The sequence below is a fragment of the Leuciscus leuciscus genome (assembly GCF_965113295.1).
Source record: "Leuciscus leuciscus genome assembly, chromosome: 1".
NCBI classification, from domain to species: domain Eukaryota; kingdom Metazoa; phylum Chordata; class Actinopteri; order Cypriniformes; family Leuciscidae; genus Leuciscus; species Leuciscus leuciscus.
Genome location: NC_138725.1, coordinates 3438922 through 3459873, shown reverse-complemented (window position 1 = coordinate 3459873; position 20952 = coordinate 3438922). Strand labels below are relative to the sequence as shown.

General features: G+C 40.6%; 2 protein-coding genes across 2 annotated transcripts in view; one reads left to right on the top strand and one right to left on the bottom strand.

Annotated features, from left to right (window-relative positions):
- Positions 1-11682, bottom strand: part of LOC309480009 (uncharacterized protein) — a 135304-nt gene extending 123622 nt beyond the window's left edge. The window contains exons 1-3 of the mRNA XM_082144362.1: positions 11264-11682; positions 6451-7900; positions 154-250 (exon numbers count right to left, since the gene is read on the bottom strand). Coding sequence (XP_082000488.1) covers positions 181-250; positions 6451-7900; positions 11264-11321 — 1578 coding nt within the window. The 5' untranslated portion in view covers positions 11322-11682 and the 3' untranslated portion in view covers positions 154-180. The remainder of the gene's footprint in view (positions 1-153; positions 251-6450; positions 7901-11263) is intronic.
- The window catches only part of LOC309480179 (uncharacterized protein), a 222050-nt gene that overhangs the window by 76709 nt on the left and 124389 nt on the right, over positions 1-20952 (top strand). The gene's annotated exons all lie outside the window — the stretch shown is intronic.

Sequence of the window (20952 nt, the reverse complement as noted above, 5' to 3'; positions counted from 1 at the left end):
AATCTGTTGAGCACGATTACGATCTATTTTAATGTCATGAAGATGATTTGTGTTATAAATCACTAGTTTGGACATGAAACAATGTAAATCTGGTGAGCATCAGCATGTTCTTCATCATGGTGAATGAATGAGGAATCAAGAATGAACACCAACCTCTTTGTTCTTCAGTATCATGATGTTTCATTCTGCAGATTCTGGATCACTGGCGTTCTCTCTGTCCTCTCCTTCCAGATGCTTTCTGGTAGTTCTGCTAAAAACAAACAAGTTTAATTTCTAACAGACATGATGCGAGAGGAATAATCAATATTTCAGACTCTGAACTAGGCTTATCACATGTTTAAAAAATAGTGACATTGATCATGTGACTTAAAGGACACCTGTTATGCAAAAATCACTTTTACATGGTGTTTGACGGACACTGCAGTTTTAGCATAGACCCGCCTTGAGTGAGCTAAACACAGTCCGCCAGTGTTTCGACGCCGGAGCAGCTGTAGACACAAATCTCTCCTAAGCAATTGAGGTGTTTTGTTGATGGATGTAAGAATGAACATGGCAGTCTTCATTTACTCTTGTTATTACTCGAGGATGGATCTGTACCAACTGTCCGTGATCCAGCTTACAGTCTCCGGAGTGATAGTCGTTTGTTACATCAGAGTTGTTTTACGGATATAAAGTTTGCCAGTTTATTAAGCACTCCCTGAAAGGGTGTAAGGGTCAAACAGGTCAATTGAGCCCAAAGGGAATTATTTATTAATTTATAGGGAATTCGAAAGAATCACTTATTACGGCCGAGCCAATGACTCGTCCAGTGTTCATTTGAACAGGCCGTAACTATCAGCTCTGCAGTGAATATAAATATCCAAACTAGTGAAAACTTTATTTATGAGCATGGTAACTTAAATCAGCAGTTTAAGACATTAAATTCCTAAGCACATAACACAAGAATACTTCTCTTTAAAATACAAACAAAACGTGATTATTCCAGGGTTCCAGACTGTGACCAAAATGCATATTCAACCATTTTTTGAGAATGTGCGAGCTTAAATTGTATGTGGTCGCATTTGTGCGAGTGCATGGTTATGTACTACTGCACTTCCTGTATGAATTTTCCTGCATTGAACTTGTTTTAGCGCCCGCCAAAGTGAATTTTTGTCCCGCCAAGGTCTTATTTGATCGGCGAGTAATATAGATGAACTGCTGCGCTTGTGACAGGGCGCATGTTTAACTGAAAGAACGAGCAGAGAGAGAGAGAGAGAGAGAGAGAGAGAGAGAGAGAGAGAGAGAGAGAGACGGTCGCGCGCGCGCTCTCTCTCTCTCTCTTCGGAGCCAGGCGAAAGTGTAAACAAGACTTCACCGTCTCCAAACTAAGCGCCTCCCGCGCACATATTAATCAATATAAATCGGCACGGTGGTAAAAGGTCGGAAGACCAAAGTTTCATGTGGAGCATTCGGAGATTTTTTTTTCCCTGAATTACTGCTGGGTGTGAAGTGGGCTAAATAAGTTGCCTTATCTTCTCTGAAAAGCGTTCCGGACATTCAGCTGACATAAAACAACACTTTAATGTTATGTTGTTTAATGTTGTTTTTAACAAACAAAACTACCCAGTGATGAAATGTTTTATGTGTTGACAGAAATCTTGGATATCCATGTCCTAACTGCTGGGATAATCACACAACGTGTACGACACGTCCAATTCGCGAACTAATGACTCCTTTGAACCGGTTCATTTTAATGAATGGTTAAAACAACTGATCTTTCCAACAGTGGTAAATGGTAAATGGACTGCATTTATATAGCGCTTTCACAGACCCAATGGCCACCACAGCGCTTTACAATATTGCCTCACATTCACCCATTCACTCACTCATTCATACACCGACGGCGGTGTCAGCCATGCAAGGCGATCCAGCTCGTCGGGAGCAGCTGGGGTTAGGTGTCTTGCTCAAGGACACCTCGACACTTGGTCAGGTGGAACCGGGGATTGAACCACCAACCTTCCGGTTTGTAGACAATCTACATGAACCACTGAGCCATGAACCACTGACTCAGGACACGTCTGAATTGGTGCATAACTAATCAGTAACACTTTACAATAAGGTTCTATTTATTACATAAATTACATAAAAAGTAGGCTACAGTTTGCTTACTCAAGCTTAAGCTTTAAAATAAATAAAACCACTTGTTTTTTTGAAAAGCATATGACTACATTTTTCCACACAGCGCTATCAAGAATCGACAAGAGAATCGTTAAAGAATCGGATCGATAAGCAGAATCGTCAGTGGCATTGATATTGATAAAATCTTATCAATTCCCATCCCTATGTGAAGACAGTAAAATTATTATCAAACATTAAAGAACATACATGTTTTTTTAATAGTTTTTTTTGAGAGTTAAAAGATTAAAACATTTAGCTAACATGAGGTCTTGTGTCACGGTCAGTCATTTACATCAGTGCAAAACTATGGTATGCAGATTAAGACCCCTATTCATCAGCATGCATTGATTAATCCCATGGCATGTAAAAAAAAAAGAAAAAAAAAGGTGCGACCAAATCATATGCTGGTGCGACCAACTGAGAAAGTTGGTAGCACCAGTGCAACCAGTGGAAAAGTTAGTCTGGAGCCCTGTATTCTATTACATAGAACTAATATCAAACAAACACACACACACATACACATTCATACGAGTTGCAGAAAGAAAGAAAGTGAGGAAAGAATGAGTTTTAAGAGTCCGATGATGAAATCCCAAGTTTCTAGCAATATATGCTAGCAGAAATTAGCCCCGCCCACAACATTCGAAGTCTGGAATTTCGGTCTTGACTTGATCTGTTGTGGAGCAACTATGCTCTATGCTCTATAACTATGCTCAAACCAGAGCTGTTAGTACTAATCAAATTGTCAGGGCGGGCTTTATACGATGATGGATAGATGATCAACAGTAACGTAATCATCCACATCACAAAGAAAGCTTGGGCTGAATTCATTAACAACAAAGATGGCTGCCGCTTGAGAGTTGAGATGTGTAGATTCTGCCATCGCGTCTGTTACAGAAGATTTCGACAGCGCATTCATTTTAAAAGAGGAACAGAAACCACAATCAAGGCATTTGTCGATCGGAAAGGTCTCTGAACAAAACCCCAAGATACTTAAACTCCTCCACCTTGAGGCAGGAACTCTCCACCAACCTGAAGTGGGCAAGCCACCTTTTTCTGACTGAGGACCATGGCCTCGGATTTGGAGGTGCTGATTCTCATCCCAGCCGCTTCACACTCACTGCAAACCGTCCCAGTGCATGCTGAAGGTCCTGGCTTGATGAGGCCAACACGACAACATCATCTGCAAAGAGCAGAGACAAAAATGTGTTGTCACCAAACCCGACACCCTCCGGCCCCTGGCTGCGCCTAGAAATTCTGTCCATAAAAATCATGAACAGAACCAGCGACAAAGGGCAGCCCTGCCGGAGTCCAACATGCACCGGGAACAAGTCTGACTTACTGCCGGCAATGCGAACCAAGCTCCTGCTTCGGTCGTACAGGGACTGGACAGCCCTTAGCAAAGGACCCCGGACCCCATTCTGCCAGAGCACCCTCCACAGGCCGCCGCGAGGGACACAGTCAAATGCCTTCTCCAAATCCACAAAGCACATGTGGACTGGTTGGGCAAACTCCCATGAACCCTCCAGCACCCTGTAGAGCAGTGGTTCCCAATCCTGGTCCTGGGGACCCACAGCTCTGCACATTTTATATGTCTCCTTTATCTGACACACCCAGTTCAGTTCAGAGCTCTTTCCTAACGAGCTGATGATCTGAATCAGGTGTGTTAAATGAGGGAGACATACAAACTGTGCAGAGCTGTGGGTCCCCAGGACCAGGATTGGGAACCACTGCTGTAGAGAGTATAGAGGTGGTCCAGTGTTCCACAGCCTGGACAAATACCACACTGTTCCTCCTGAATCTGAGGTTCTACTATCGGCTGTATTCTCCTCTCCAGTACCCCCTGGCATAGACTTTCCCAGGGAGGCTGAGAAGTGTAATCCCCCTGTAGTTGGAACACACCATCCGGTCCCCCTTCTTAAAAAGAGGGACCACCACCCTGGTCTGCCATCCCAGAGGCACTGTCCCCGACCGCCACGCGATGCTACAGAGGCGTGTCAGCCAAGACAGCCCCACATCATCCAGAGACTTGAGGTTCTCAGGGCGGATCTCATCCACCCCCGGTGCCTTGCCACCGAGAAGTTTCTTGACTACTTCGGTGACTTCAGCTTGGGTGATGGACGAGTCCACCTCTGAGCCCTCAGCCTCTGCTTCCTCAATGGAAGACGTGACGACGGGATTGAGGAGATCCTTAAAGGGTACATAACATACACAATACAATTCACAATACAATCTCATGTTAATCTTGAGTACCTATAGAGTAGTAGGGCATCCTTCATATCTCCAAAAAGTCTTTAGTTTTATCATATTTATAAAAGAAAAATACAGCTTTCCGATTCTCTCCGGAAAAAGCCGAGCTCCTGGAAGCGTGCCGTGGGCGGAGCTATAGAGTCAACATATATTCACTATGTGCTGATTTCCAGCAAAAGACAGAAATCTGATCCAGTTGTACTTACATGAATGGGGTCTTTTATCACTGGGACCGCTCCACGTTTTAACAGCAAACGATGTGCAAATCCAGCGTCGACCTGGGCCTTGTTAATAAAACATTCGTCACTGAAATGACCACACACAACCGCACTTGCTACACTCCGTTGCTGCCCCGGAAAAACAAACTGCATCCACTGTTCCTGTAACGCTAGGTTCTTTGGGAAGCTGAACACGGTAAGCTTTCCCTCACATCCAAAAACACACTTTTGGAGACATTCTTGAACAAATCCTATGCAGCGCTGCCGATGATTTCCTGTTGAAGCGCGTTGATGTGCGCGGTCTCGCTCTCCTCCGGTCGACGTGTGCGCAGGCGCGCTTTTCCAAGAGAAATGCTCATATAAGGAGTTCCACTCTCGTCTATGTCATTAGATCCACGATCGAAAAAAAATCAATTTTTGTACCAACCCGGAAGTAAGATTTTCGGCACAGAAATTCTCCGTTATTCGTCCAAAATATTTTTTTTAAACTTTGGCCATGTTTAGCATGAGAATCCATCTCTTTAACACTGTAAACAACTCTGAATACATGAAACACCATTGTACCCCCCCTTTAAAGTATTCCTTCCACCATCCAACGACATCCCCAGTTGAGGTCAACTGCTCCCCACCTCTAATGTAGGCAGCGTTGGTAGGGCACTGCTTCCCCCCTCTGAGGCGCCAGACAGTTTGCCAGAATCTCTTCGAGGCCAGCCAATAGTCCTTCTCCATGGCCTCACCGAACTCCTCCCATGTTCGAGTTTTTGCCTCCACAACCACCCGGGCTGCAGTCCACTTGGCCTGCCGGTACCCGTCAGCTGCCTCAGGAGTCCCACAAGCCAGCCAGGCCCGATAGGACTCCTTCAGCTTGACGGCATCCCTTACTTCCAGTGTCCACCACCGGGTTCGGGGATTGTCGCCTCGACAGGCACCGGAGACCTTACGGCCACAACTTCGAGCAGCCGCTTCGACAATGGAGGTGGAGAACATGGTCCACTTGGACTCAATATCTCCAGCCTCCCTCAGGATCTGGTCGAAGCTCCGCCGGAGGTGGGAGTTGAAGATCTCTCTGACAGGAGACTCGGCCAAAATGTCCTTTCTTAATTTTTTCTCATGTAACAGGATGTTCGCTGTCTAGGTAACGTAGGGGAACTCCCACTGCCAACGCTCCAAGTTCAGTCAGGCAAATTAAGAAAGATCACGGCTTTAGTCAACATGTAGGCCTATTTTAAAATAAACAAATTTGTAGATTGTGTAAAATTTTTTAATTTTGTGTAAAATTTTTTTAGTTAATAATTAGTTAAAATAAAACAAAATAATCTGTAATACCATACATTAGCCACTAAATGTCTGTATAACCTTTTACATAAATATATATTCCGGCCTGTGTGTATATTTTGCAAATATTGTACACTGGACCAAATTCTTAAAAAAAAAATAAAAAAAAATGTTTTTTAATAATGTTTCTTCTTGCTTGACTTTATTTATTTATATACGTGACCTTGAAGTGATCCAAAAGGAATCAGTTACATTACTTTCATATTATAGTACTTGGATTACGTTACTGAATACTTTTTTTATGAAGTAATTTGTAACTGTAATGGAATACATTTTTAAAGTAACCCTCCCAAGCCTGATTGCGACACCCCTAATATACATGTAGATAACGAAAAAGATGCATTGGGATTGGCATTTAAAGACATTCTGAACTCTATTGGAGTTAAACAACATGTGTCAGGACCTACTCGTTGTCGTAATCATACCCTAGATCTAATATTACACAGAAGCAATGTTGATGCCGTTGCTCAGCACATGAAAATTAACTACTTACCGTGATCTCAGACTGAGGTGATGTGGTTTCTCCACTGCATGGATCTTCATGTGTCGCTTCAGGTTAGTTTTAATAGAGAAACTCTTTCCGCACTGATCACACGTGTGTGACTTCTCTCTGCTGTGGATCCTCTCATGTTTTTTCAGATGTGTTGACTGATTGAATCTCTTGTCACAGTGTGAACACTTGTAAGGTTTTTCTCCAGTGTGAATTCTCTGGTGCAGTTTTAAACTGTTTGCTGTGGTAAAGATCTTCTCACACTCGAAGCACATGTACTCTCTCACACCAGTGTGAGTTTTCTGATGTTTATGTAAATACAGCAGAAGTGAAAAACTCTTTCCACACACAGAACATGAATGCGGCTTCTCCTTCGTATGAACTGTCAGGTGTTTCTTCAGGTTTGATGCCCAGAGAAATTTTCTACCACATTGATGACATGAGAACGGCTTCTCTCCGGTGTGGATCATCATGTGACTCTTAAGATTACTTTTGCATGAGAATCTCTTTTCACACTGATCACACATGAATGGCTTCTCTCCCGTGTGGATCATCATGTGTCCTTTAAGGTGTTCTGCTTGGGTGAAACTCTTCCCACATTGATGGCATACATGTGACTTCTCTCCAGTGTGGATCATCATGTGAACATCAAGTTGCTGTTTGTTTGTGAAACTCTTCCCACATTGATCACATGTGAACGGCTTCTCTCTGGTGTGGATCCTCATGTGTACCTTCACGTCACTTTTAAAAGCAAAACTCTTTCCACACTGATTACACGTGTGCGGCTTCTCTCCAGTGTGGATCCTCTCATGTGATCTCAGATGTGCTGACTGACTGAATCTCTTGTCACAGTGTGAACACTTGTAAGGTTTTTCTCCAGTGTGAATTCTCTGGTGCAGTTTTAAACCGTCTGCTGAAATGAAAGTCTTCTCACACTCAAAGCACATGTACTCTCTCACACCAGTGTGTATTTTCTGATGTCTTTGTAAATATTGCAGAAGTGAAAAACTCTTTCCACACACAGAACATGAATGCGGCTTCTCCTTCGTATGAACTATCAGGTGTCTCTTCAGCTCTGGTGCACTAAGAAAGATTTTGCCACACTGATCACATGAGAACGGCTTCTCTCCGGTGTGGATCCTCATGTGAACATTAAGACTTTGTTTGGTTGTGAAACTCTTTCCACATTTATCACATGTGAACGGCTTCTCTCCAGTGTGAACTCTCATGTGAACATCAAGACTATGTTTGCATGTGAAACTCTTTCCACACTGAGTGCAGGTGAAAGACTTCTTGGCTCTTCTTTTCTTTAAAAATGTCTGTTTCGTTTTTGAGCGACTCAAAGGTTTTTCTCCAGGTTTGACATGATGTTCCTCCTCCACTTCACTCAGTTCTTCACTCTCCTCCTTCACTTCACTCAGTTCTTCACTCTCCTCGCTCTCTTCCATCGGTTCTGACATGAAAGAAAAAATTATTAATTTAATTTTCAGTACATCAAAATAATTCAAAGAGAGGAATATAAAGTGAAAGGACATGAAAGTGAGCCCTGATGTAATAGTATAAAGTAGACAACTGCTATAAAATATTATGATAATTTGATGCCTTTTTATAAATGATTATATGTCCTTGAAACTTTCCATGAATGAGGTAATTTTATCTTCCAATTATTATTTTTATAGGCACAAATTAGTTTCTTTAGCAAGAACTATTGAATATATTTGATCAATGACACAAATATCTAACATGATATTAACATTAAAATATACAATAATGCCATATTTTGACACCAACTTTGAGATTGATATTTATTTGACTAAAACCATTTGAATTATTAATGGCCGTTCACATTAGACTAGCCGTGACTCTGATTTGTAAGTGACCAGATCGCTACGCGTGAGCTGGGACCCGTGGTTTTAACCAGCGCTGAAGAGGACGCATTCGCAGCAGTCCTAGTTGGAGTACTGGTGAGGCCGAAAGCCATGAGACCCAGCATCTTCTGGAATCTCTTGAGGGGAACGCGGACGCCCGCCCTGAAAGATGTCGCCAGCACCGAATAGAAAGCGAGCGTGCTTCTCATGCATACCGAGTCTATTTCTATACCCAGGAAGTAGATGTTCCGGCTGGGAGAGAAACTTTTTTTATCTTTTTTTTTTAAGCATCGATAGTAGAGGTTGGAATATCGATACACTATCGTGAACAAAATTATCACGATAGTTAGCTGTATCGATATTTTTGCATAGCCCTAATTCTAAGTGGTTGAGGAGCCAGACTCTGTGAGTTATTAATAGCTCCTCCAATTGGGCTATGATGAGCCAATCGTCGAGGTAGTTTAACACTTGCACTCCCCACTGTCTCAAGGGGAAGAGCGCCGTGTCCATACACTTCGTGAAGGTACGGGGCGCTAGAGACAGGCCGAATGGTAGTACTGTGTACTGATAAGCCTGCCCTTCGAATGCAAACCTCAGGAATGGTCTGTGATGGGGCGCTATCTGGATGTGAAAATAGTCGTCTTTCAGATCCACTGAGAAAAACCAATCTCACAGGCGAATATGTGCGAGAATTTGTTTGGTTGTCAACATCCTGAGCGGACGCGTCATAAGCACTTTGTTCAGATGTCTGAGATCTAGAATGGGTTTGAGACCGCCATCCTTTTTGGGGACGAGGAAGTAGCGGCTGTAAAAAGCCTGACTCATTCTGTGATATAGGAACTGTTTCGACAGCTCCCTTTTCCAACAGTTTTGACACTTTGGTACGGAGAACGTGGGCCACGCCCTTTTCGACCATTGTCTCGACCTTGGCTCGAAAGTGTGGAGGTTTGCGAGCAAACTGGAGCGAGTAACCTCGTTTTATTATGTTCAACACCCATTTCGATATTTCGGGGATAGCCTCCCAGGCTTCGGCCCTCATAGCTAGGGGTTGGATGAAGACAGGACCCGGGTCGCTGTGAGATAGGGGCCCGGCTGTCTAGTGTTTCCCCTCCCGTGCGAGCAGCGCTCATGCACAGGGGCGCGCGCCTCAGGAAGCAATCCTGGGTCGGGGTCCCCGCCTCTCAGGGAACGGAGCGCGCCTAGCAGAGTAGGAGCGACGACGGACTTCAGCCGCTGGGCGGGGGCTGGGTGACCGGCGGCGCTGACTTGGGCTGCTGTTGAGGAGGCTTCCTTCTGGTCTGGTGGCTCGAAGCCGAGCTGGAACGTTTTGGAAGGAAGTGGCGCATCGCCTGTGATGCTTTCTGTGCCTCCTTGTAGTGCTCAGAGAAGCCCTTAACGGCCTGGCCAAAGAGACCGGAAGTGGAGATGGGGAAGTCCAGGAAAGCCGCCCTATCTACCTCCTTCATATCCGTTGAGTTCAACCATAGGTGCCGCTCGAGCACCGTTAGGTTGGCCATGCTCCTCCCGATGGCCTGGGCTGTAGACTTCGTAGCCCGTAGTGCCAGGTCAGTGGTGCTACGCAGGTCCTTAAAAGCATCTGATTCAGGTCCAGACTCGTCCAGGGAAGCCTGAAAGACTTGCAGGACAGCGATCGTGTGAAGCAGCGGCGGCGTAAGCGCGGTGAGGACAGACGTAGCGCGGCAAGGCTTGAATGGATATGAAGCCTTAGTCTTCCCTTAGCGAGTGCAGCTTCGGTGTGGTCGCGGCCCAGGCAGGAAGCGCACAGAATGTGGCGGTCTCCACCGACGAGTGGGCCTCTACACGAGGCGCGGGTGGTGCGAGGCATTTGAAACAACGCCTCGGGAACATATATTCTTTTAGAGTGTGAACGCAGCGGCGAACACACAGGATTTGCAATAAAGGATATGATGGCCGGATGGCACAGCAAAACAGCGTGCTGAAGGTGGCGAATGAAGCCAGCGTCCTCAGGAGCTTATCCCGCTGAAAGGTGTTTTGACGGCGGCGAGTGCTTCTATTCCGCAGGTCAGCGAAGTGGAGTCGCTGAAGGAGTAAAAATCTGGAGCACCTAGGCGAGGCATGACAATATATAGCCTCTGACCACGCCCATACTGGCGGGCTCTGACGCAACAGGCGCCCTGATTGGTTCTCGCGCCAAAGCCGCCTCGCCATAGGTTTGTGCAGTTGCCGCAGCACAGCCAATGACCGCTCAGTTGTGTTTTAAAAAGTTTGCTTCAATATTCTCGAGAAAAGGAGGTTTTCCCATAGTGAATGCTAGCCCTACGCAATACGAGAGACCTCTCGAAAGGGAACTATGAATTGTGACAGAAATAGTCATAGTCATCTTCTTCCAGCACTTCAAAACTATAATATCATGTGTTATTTTAATTGTGATAACACATTTTTTGTTCATCCTTCAAAGATTCCCCTAAAACTAAAAATGTTAAGATGTAGGAAAACTCTTATTTAAACACTAAATTACCATTGTAAACAGTAGGATGATTATTGGCTATTTTCACTCCCTAATGTCAATTTTTTCACTCATTTTGCTTTTTAATGAATATTAATACATTATGAATGATAATAATTAAAGTTAATGTCATCTACACCCTAAATTAAGCTTAGTGCTTTATTGTCAGCCTCAGTGCCACCAGAAACTCTCTGCAGAACCCAGTGGCTCCGGTGCCGCTGCCCTCAGATGCTAGTCTGGAGCCTGTGAACTTAAAATAAAACTGCACATTGTAATATCTGTACGTTAAGTCTATTTATTATTAAAGAATTTGTCAGTAAAAAAGTTAGTCTGGAGCCCTGCCTAGAACATTCTGTACCATTTCATAGTTGAACTGTTTATCTAAATGTGATGAAGTGCTTGAATGTTTCTAACATGAATGTTCTTCAGCATCATGAATGAATGAGGAATAAACACCAACCTCTTTGTTCTTCAGGATCTTCAGTGAGTTTCATTCTGCAGGGTTCTGGATCACTCATGTTCTCACTGTCCTCTTTAATAAAGTCAGTCTTTGCAGATTTCAGCTATTCCTGATGCTCTGATGCTCGTCTTCACTTGTAGCTGATGGGAATTTACAGCATTTATTGGGGAATTACTGTGGGAGGAGCTTCACTGATGATGTGATTACTGTGGGAGGAGCTTCACTGATGAGGTGTTGCTGTGGGAGGAGCTTCTCTGATGATGTATTCCAGCGTGGGAGGAGCTGATCTGCCAAAATCAAAAATATCAATTATGTTTTTTAATTTTTTTTTTAATAATACATTACACTTCTAACCATTTACAGTATGTCTGTCTATCTATACATTAGACATCCATCTATTCATTAGACATCCATCTATTTTTATTGCTAATCCTAACATTATTCTGCTTCTTCATTAAAACACAGGTATCTAGAAATAAAGAAAAGAATATAAATAATTACAATTATTCTTAATATAAATAAACATTAAGAAAAACAGTTAAAATCATAAACACAGAAATAAACGTACATAGACTAGTAGCCAACAAATCCCCTCAGTCTGCTGACACCAATGAAATTAGCTTTAAGTGTCAATTTACAGGAGATTTTATAGTAGATATTATAGAAGTCGGTTTTATATTTGCATATTCGCACATTCGCGGACTTCCGCGTTCAATAACTCGTGAACTGCTGTTCCTTGTACAACACAATTCTTTCATTGATTAAAAAAATGCTGATATTTTAGGGTAATCATATTTTCAACGTTATAAATAAGCAACACCCTTATTGTAATGATTCAAGTTAAGTCCTGAAGAAGTGGATTCTGGAACACACTGCTGCTTCAATGTATATCTAATGAGTGATTATAATCAAGGTATTAATCAATAGTTTTCCTTCTATATATCAAATGAGTTGAATGACTTTTCTAGGCTTATGAGATTTTACTTTGTTATAGAAATTACCAGTGTGATTATCGAAAATGTTATTTCATGTATCCTTTAAATGTCTGTATTTGATATCTGAGGTGTAACGTAAGGGTCTGGCCCATGCCAGGAATGCAGTAACAGTGCTTGCTCATTTAGCCTGGCTTCCAGAGATGAAATATGGACTTCTTTAACAGGTGTCACTACATCCATCTGCTTTTCTAGGCTACCCTGATAGCAATGGTCTCAGGAGTCATTGAAACCTATAGTTGAGAGACCATTTCTTAGTTAAAGTCTTTACTTTACAGTTATATTTAAAGTATCCTCTCCTTGAGAGAAAGAACATGTTATCTTAATGTTTTGAGAAGACTCTCTTCCTCACCAAATCCAATCTTGAAGAAACTGTGTCTGTATGTGTTAGTATTCTTGGTTACATGTTAAGGAACAAGTGGAAATATAGCTGCAAGCAGTGATACGGGGCCAAGCCCCTGAAGCAGCAGCAAGAGCAGGAATAGTAAAAACAGCAGAAATTGAAGAAAAAAGAGCTGGTTTAGAAGTATAGGTGAAAATGAACTCAAAATGAACAGAAGTTCAGATGAGAATGAACATAGAATGAACAAGACATACATTAATCCAAGAGGAAGAAAAGGACTTTTTTCCTTTTAGTCCGACCGACTTGCCGGTTGTAAACTTGCGTTAAGACCGACCGATTTTTTTTTTAAACTCTTCAAACAACTAATAAAAATGCAATAAAATCATATTAGTTATTAAGTATTGTGAATATAAATTGCCTAGACCTACACATAAGCTACGTTATTTCTTTAAAATAAAAATCCCGTGGCGCGTTTACACCATTGGTTTACGCATGTCACACTACGGCCTGCAGGCTAAGTTCGCTTCGTTTCATTCACTGTCAATGGTTCGCGCTTGGTAATGATGGCTGCGGCTTTACTCTAAAGATTATTTCATTTTTATATGTTGTTGAATATGGTTTATTAAAAAATAAACATGTGAGAGCGTGTTATAGGCTATATGTCATGTTTTAGTCAGATATGACGACGCTACTGCAACACGCATCGCCGCAGATGAGAAGCTGAGCATCAACGTGCTATCGCAAATCAAAGTGAAAGTAAGTCGCTGACGCTTAACACACAATCATCTTCATTAAAAGTAAAGAAACGAAATGATCTTACCAGGGCTGTTTCCGCTTTCTCTTATTGCGGGCTTTGATTCAGAAATTTTAGCTGATGATCAATAAAATAATGTAGGCTATCTCATAACTGTTGCTTTCGGTGACGTACACTCCATTAAATCTGCATATAGCGGGAATTGAAGATCGGATTTATATAAAAAAACATTTTTTTTAAAAACAAACACATTTAGCCTATGTAACCAGGTGTAAATGGAATCGTTTTGATAAATCAAATTGCAATCCGATCTGAGAAAACGCATGAAGTGGCCTGGTGTAAACAGCAAAAATTGCTCCAATTACTATTCATTACAATCACTACAAGTGTGGAAGGTCACGACGTGCCTAAATTCAGGGTCTGAATGTCAGCCGCATAATTGATGGAGATATGCTTCAGTCTATCTATGTGTAGAAAATGTGTGAATCAGAATCATTCAACCTGAAGCAATGACAAAGCTTACACCTTTGGTGAAGGGTATAATTGCTGTGATTTTTGTAAATGTAAGGGGAAGCGGCCTACTTTTGATCACTGGAGTAAACACTCCTTGTGATTCTTGAAGCTGACTTCTGCCTGATGAAACTGCAAACTATCTTCAGTAAAATTTCCTTTAATTTATTATAATTCTGACTCTTGTCTTAAATTGACTGCACTTCTAACACCTGGTCTTAATAAATCCTATCTGGTCCTTGGGTCTTTAATTGTAAGTCCCAAAATACAGATATACAGTGGTAATCCATATTGAAACAAGGACAATAAAGCAGAAGTTTCAGCAGATATTCTTTAATGATGTTCCACTGTTTAAGGTACACAGTGAGCACAACCATTGGGCATCTTTTTCAGGTAGCTTGTCTGGTGATAGTCCAATGCAGCTTACATTGGGTACCATCTTTGGCACTGTTCACATTGGTAAACATGACAAGGATTAATTATGTAACAAACCACTAACAGTTATAGTTATGTGTGTTAACCAATTACATAATGCAATGAATAAATATTAAATAACATGTTCAATTGCTTAAATATTTTTGTTTACCCAAAGTAGTCCTGACTGAAAACATTTCAAAAAATTGTATTCAAACACACACATTTGTTTTACTTAAACTTTTACGTCACTTCACTAAACGAAAATATAGTAAAGTACTTGACAAAACAATCAGTTAAAGGGTTTATGATAATATAAGAACAACTTAAACCAAGAGAGGATCAACAAGGAATTAATTACAACTTTTATGTATAATCCCAGTGGTATTCCATGAACAATTAGAAAGATAATAGAAATAAAACAGTGCACTGTACAGTATCTTGAATGCCTCCATGATCTTGCTGTTCATTATCTGTCAGATTTGCTGCACCAATGCGTACAGGTTCAGTCACTACTGTTAATAATAATGTAGCCCCTATTAATGTACTACAACCTTAAAAAAAAAAAAAAAAAAAAAAAAAAAAAAAAAAATTACAGTATTATATTATTATGTAAAACAGTATTATTAGGTATTGTCAAAATTTCACCTGTAGTAAGTCAGTTTGGTCACTAGGAAAGCACTACAGCCTTTGGGACATTAAAAAATACTTTAGGTGAATTACAGTATTTTTTTATAAACATATTTAATTATTGTACGTACACTACAGTAAAGGAGGTATTGTCCAAATTTCACCTGTAGTAAGTCAGTCTGGTCATTAGGAAAGTACTACAACCTTTGGGATATATACAAAAAAAACACTATAGGGGATTTACAGTTTATTTCATAAACATGTAATAATATGCTCAGTACAAACATGTTTGATAATTGTACAGTAAGGGAGGTATTGTCAAAATGTCACCTGTAGTAAGTCAGTCTGGTCTGTAGGAAAGCACTACAGCCTTTGGAACATGAAAAAATACTTAGGGTGAATTACAGTATTTTAAAAAAAAACATATTTGTCAACTGTACGTACAGTAAGGGAGTTTTAGTCAAAATTTCACCTGTAGTAAGTCAGTCTGGTCACTAGGAAAGCACTACAGCCTTTGGAACAGGAAAAAATACTTAGGGTGAATTACAGTATTTTAAAAAAAAACATATTTGTCAACTGTACGTACAGTAAGGGAGTTTTAGTCAATTTCACCTGTAGTAAGTCAGTCTGGTCTGTAGGAAAGCACTACAGCCTTTGGAACATGAAAAAATACTTAGGGTGAATTACAGTAATTAAAAAAAAAAACATTTGTCAACTGTACATACAGTAAGGGACTTTTTGTCCAAATTTCACCTGTAGTAAGTCAGTCTGGTCACTAGGAAAACACTACAGCCTTTGGAACAGGAAAAAATACTTAGGGTGAATTACAGTATTTTAAAAAAAAACATATTTGTCAACTGTACGTACAGTAAGGGAGTTTTAGTCAAAATTTCACCTGTAGTAAGTCAGTGTGGTCACTAGGAACATGCTACAACCTTCGGATAGTAAAAAATCCCTTTGGTGAATTAATGTAATTTTATTCTAAAAATATTTATGTACATTATGTACAGTGAGGCAGGTTTCCTAAATACAATCATTATAATGCACTTTTTATTGTTGCTAAAGTACAATCAATAGCATTAGAACACATAATGTGAGAGAGATTTGCTGGTACATCTGTACTTTGCAAAAATGTAGTTGTCTGTTTGCACACAATGGAAAAAAATATATAACTTTTTAGACGGTCCCTAATCTTCTTTACCACACACATTGAATGTTCAACTGAATTTGTATGCCATTAAAACAATATTTGCCCATTTTGATCGATTGTGGAGAGTGTTGTAGTTCACCATCTTTGTCCTTAAGATCATGTAGCTGCTTTTATTTAGCAAAAATGTGCTATATTGCGCTTGTTATTGAGAAAGAAAAAAGTGTGAATGTACGAATATAAAACCAACTTTACTTAAGTGAAGACATCAGCATAATAAATGAGGTGAAAACAGGAACTATTGTCATGAAATAAAGATTGTTTTCAGCAGATCTGTTAATATTGATGAGTCTCAGACTATCAACACTCATTCAACAAGCCATTCAGGATCATCAGCAGATCATCTCACTTTATTCTGAGTGTTTGCTATTAGAAACACATTATTTGAGTCAGATACATGACAAAAGCCTGTAAAACTACTCTACTGAAAGATATCTCACAATATAACATAAATCATCAATTATAAAACAAAATAATTAAATAACCTCTCTTTATGAACCTCTTCAGGCAAATAACTACAACACCATAATATGTGAATCTAAATTAGTTTGACTTTAACTATTAATTGCAATAATCACAAAAGCCTGTAAAACACTCTACTGAAAGAAAATACTGTCATTTCTCACATGGATATGACATGGATAAAACATCAATAACACAAAAACAATCACTATGACACTCTTCATCAACCACTACAGAGAAATAATCACATCAGCATAATATGTCCACATTAATCTAAATATAGTTTGATTTTGACATTAATCAAATACTTAGATCATTAAAATAATATGTGCTTAAACTGACAATGATCATAAAACATTTAAAAATAAAGAGCATCACAAAGCAATATTATTGTTCCAAGAGTAAAACGCTATTCATTTATTAACATTTAAGAACTGATTTAATGTCTCCCGTGGCTCATTATAGGCTCAGCGTAAAGTAAGAGATCGATTCCCATAAATTCCCCTCACAGACCTCAAACTTTAACTTGACATTCAGTGACAGTTCTCACTCCAAACATCGAGTCAATCACACAAACGAACACAACATCGCTCAGGTCTGAATGAACTCAACATATTCTCCTCATGCTCGCTGCTGCTGCACTAAATGTTTATTTCAGAAGGAAGACGCCAGAAAAGACGCACAAGTATCGCTGTGATCGATGAAAACAATACAGAAATGAGTCTGTCCAACCCGATCTCACGGGAAAACGTACAAATTTTACAAAGTGGCTAATTCGTACGAATTCATACGACCTCACTCGTACGAATTAGTACGATTTTTGCAAAATCGTACATATTTTACGAATTGGCCAATTCGTATGAATTCATACGAATGACCTACCCCTGACCCCGCCCCTAAACCTACCCATCACGTGGGTTTAGACAAATCGTACAAATTCGTACGAGTGAGGTCGTACGAATTCGTACGATTTAGCCATCTTTTTATCATTCGTACGAATTCGTACGAATTGGTCGTGAGATAGCGTTGGTCTGTCGCTTAATGTGATGAAATATGAGAAATACCGTGAACTGCTCTCCTCACCTCAGAAGACTCGTCGGTAGGGTGACCAGACGTCCCGAAAAATTCGGGACAGTCCCGAAATCTAAACTGTTGTCCCGAATCCCGAATCTGGCCCTAATTGTCCCGAAAATTATACTAAAGCAAAATCTTGAGTAGTTATTGTCTGATAAACATTAAAAACTGTCTGCGGAGGTTGAGGCCGGCGACACACTGGCTGCGTGGTGTGTCCGTTTTTATTTCGGCTCCCCTGTTAACAGGTTAACTCGTCCGTTAGAGCTTGCACACTGCCTGCGTGACACTCAGGCGCGCCTCGAGCCGCGCGGAAAACGCGTGTATGCTATAAATAGAACCGACGCCTATTTTTCACGCAACACGCAAGGCAAAATAGAATAGGAAAACATGTTTGTATGTCATTTTGACATGAAAACATATTAATAAATGACATTTTGATGTTTGAAAGTTTAAGTTTTTACATAAATGCAGATATAAATGTAATAATAAAAAAAAATATGATCGATTTTCAAATATTGCACCTGTCAATACAGAACGAAATATTCTGTAGCCTATTTTGCCTATTATTAGAGCGCAAGTTGTTGCAGCCGCGAGGACAGTCACTGCTGCACGCGTAAAGGAGTGATTGATTGTGATTGATTGTTCGCGGCACTGCAAACAAATACTTCACTACACAATTATCTCGTTATTTTCGTTTAAGCTTATTAGCGTTAGGCTATACTGAAAGGTCTGATTTACGCACTGTTACTTACAACAGTCATTGTTTTTTTTCTTTTCACAATGTCATTTGAGTTCATGATTTTAATGTTTTTTTTTTTTTTGTCAGACTAAAGAATAATGACAGACTGTTGATCTTTGAATAAAAATATGTTTGGTTCAGGTTTGAAATTCATTATCTTTTATTATAGGCTACGCAGTCTAATATCATAGAAGCCCCCCATCCCGTCACCCCAGACCCCAGACCCATAGACCCCCCAACAATGGTAATAAACTTGAGATACATTTTCCTCCCTCAGCGCTGGGTCATTGTTCATTCGAATGCTAATTACTAACGAGGCTGGAATGAGTCACATGGAATCCTAATTCTAACATGGAGACAGTAATCATTTCAGTTTATTTTGTGGAAACTGTGTTGTTTAGAGTTCATAGTAATTGTTCTGACTTCATGAAGCCTAGTGGTGTGTAAATGAAACATCAAACTGACTAGAACAATGTAAAACTTAACCAAACAGCAAAGGACAAAGAAAAAAAAATACTCATTGCTCTTAAACTTTAATAATAATAATCATTTGTTACATTCATATGGCGCTTTTCTGGGTACTCAAAGCGCTTTATATGAAGGGGGAATCTCCTCAACCACCACCAATGTGCAGCTCCACCCCTGGATCATGTGACAGCAACACACACACACACACACACACACACACACACACACACACACACACACACACACACACACACACACACACACACACACACACACACACACACACACACACACACACACACACACACACACACACACACACACACACACACACACACACACACACACACACACACACACACACACACACACACACACACACACACACACACACACACACACACACACACACACACACACACACACACACACACACACACACACACACACACACACACACACACACACACACACACACACACACACACACACACACACACACACACACACACACACACACACACACACACACACACACACACACACACACACACACACACACACACACACACACACACACACACACACACACACACACACACACACACACACACACACACACACACACACACACACACACACACACACACACACACACACACACACACACACACAGAAAGGATATAAAAGGATATCAAGACAATGCAGTGTTATTTATTAGATTAGCCTGCTTGAAGAGCTTGAAGAGCACTGTTTATTTCATTGGTAGGCTATGTATTGTATTTATTTGTGCTTTTGTAAGCCCGCCTAAATCATAAAATCATCAGTTAATCATATCATAACAACAATTCTGAAATAGAGGAATTTGTAGAAATTATTTCCTGGCAGCGACAATTACACACAGCGGTCGTGTGGGAAGTCAACCTACAGACTCCCCTAACTTTTCTGCTCCTTTTCCTTATAAACCCAGATAATTTAATATTCTTACCAAATGTCTGTCGTTATAATTATATTTTGGTCCCCTATTGAGGGGTTCACAACTGTGAGATCAGGATTTGTACTTGAATGGGCTCTTGTTTTACACACAGGAGGTATAGTCTGAATGGAGGATCTGGGGGAGGGAACACCTTTAAGGGACACATCACTTCTCTCATATTTTATAACTTCTTTTAGCTTTTCATTTAATTTACCAGGCACACTGAGACACTTTAAATGATACCAAACATGCAGGGGCGCAACTACCCAGCGTCAGAGGGGTATACAGCAACAATTTTGGCACCATTCAATGATCCAATGGTTCAATGCACAATTCAATGATCATCATAATTATTTTAATGATTGTGTACCAAATTGCATGACAAACCAAAATAATAAATTGTATTATTTAATTTGATTGCACAGAGCATATCAGATGAGAACTGGACTGAATTACTTTTTTTCATAGCCGCCTTAAGACCAAATTGAACAACAGTAACTACTTCATAATTGAGCATCATTACACAGTTTTTGAACGGAAATGAAGCAACATTGAACTGACTTCAGCTTAACAATGACCGTTTTTGATTTTGAAGCTGGACGATGACTTTCTACAGAGCTGCTTTATAGCACTGAATATAAACCCAACAGATCACTCAGATCATTAGGATCATATCAGCTAGAAATACCAAGGGTTCATTCTAAGCATGGTGAGTCTGCTTTTAGCTATTATGCCAGCCACAGCTGGAACCAGCTTCCAGAGGAGATCAGATGTGCTCCTACAGTGGTCACATTCAAATCCAGACTCAAAACACATCTGTTTAGCTGTGCATTTACTGAATGAGCACTGTGCCACTGTTCGTCCGACTGTACTGTATTGTATTTCATTTTATTTTTCTAAACTGTTTTAATTATTCTTTTTATTATTTTAATTTCTTCTATGTAAAGCACTTTGAATTGCCATTGTGTATGAAATGTGTTATATAAATAAACTTGCCTTGCCTTGAGTCAGGTGATGATGAGTGGCGCAGGGACCTCGATGGCCAAACACAGAAAGCAGGTGGTGAGTGGTGGAGTGCGCTGATGAAGATGGTGAATCCAGACGAGGAACGAAGAACAAT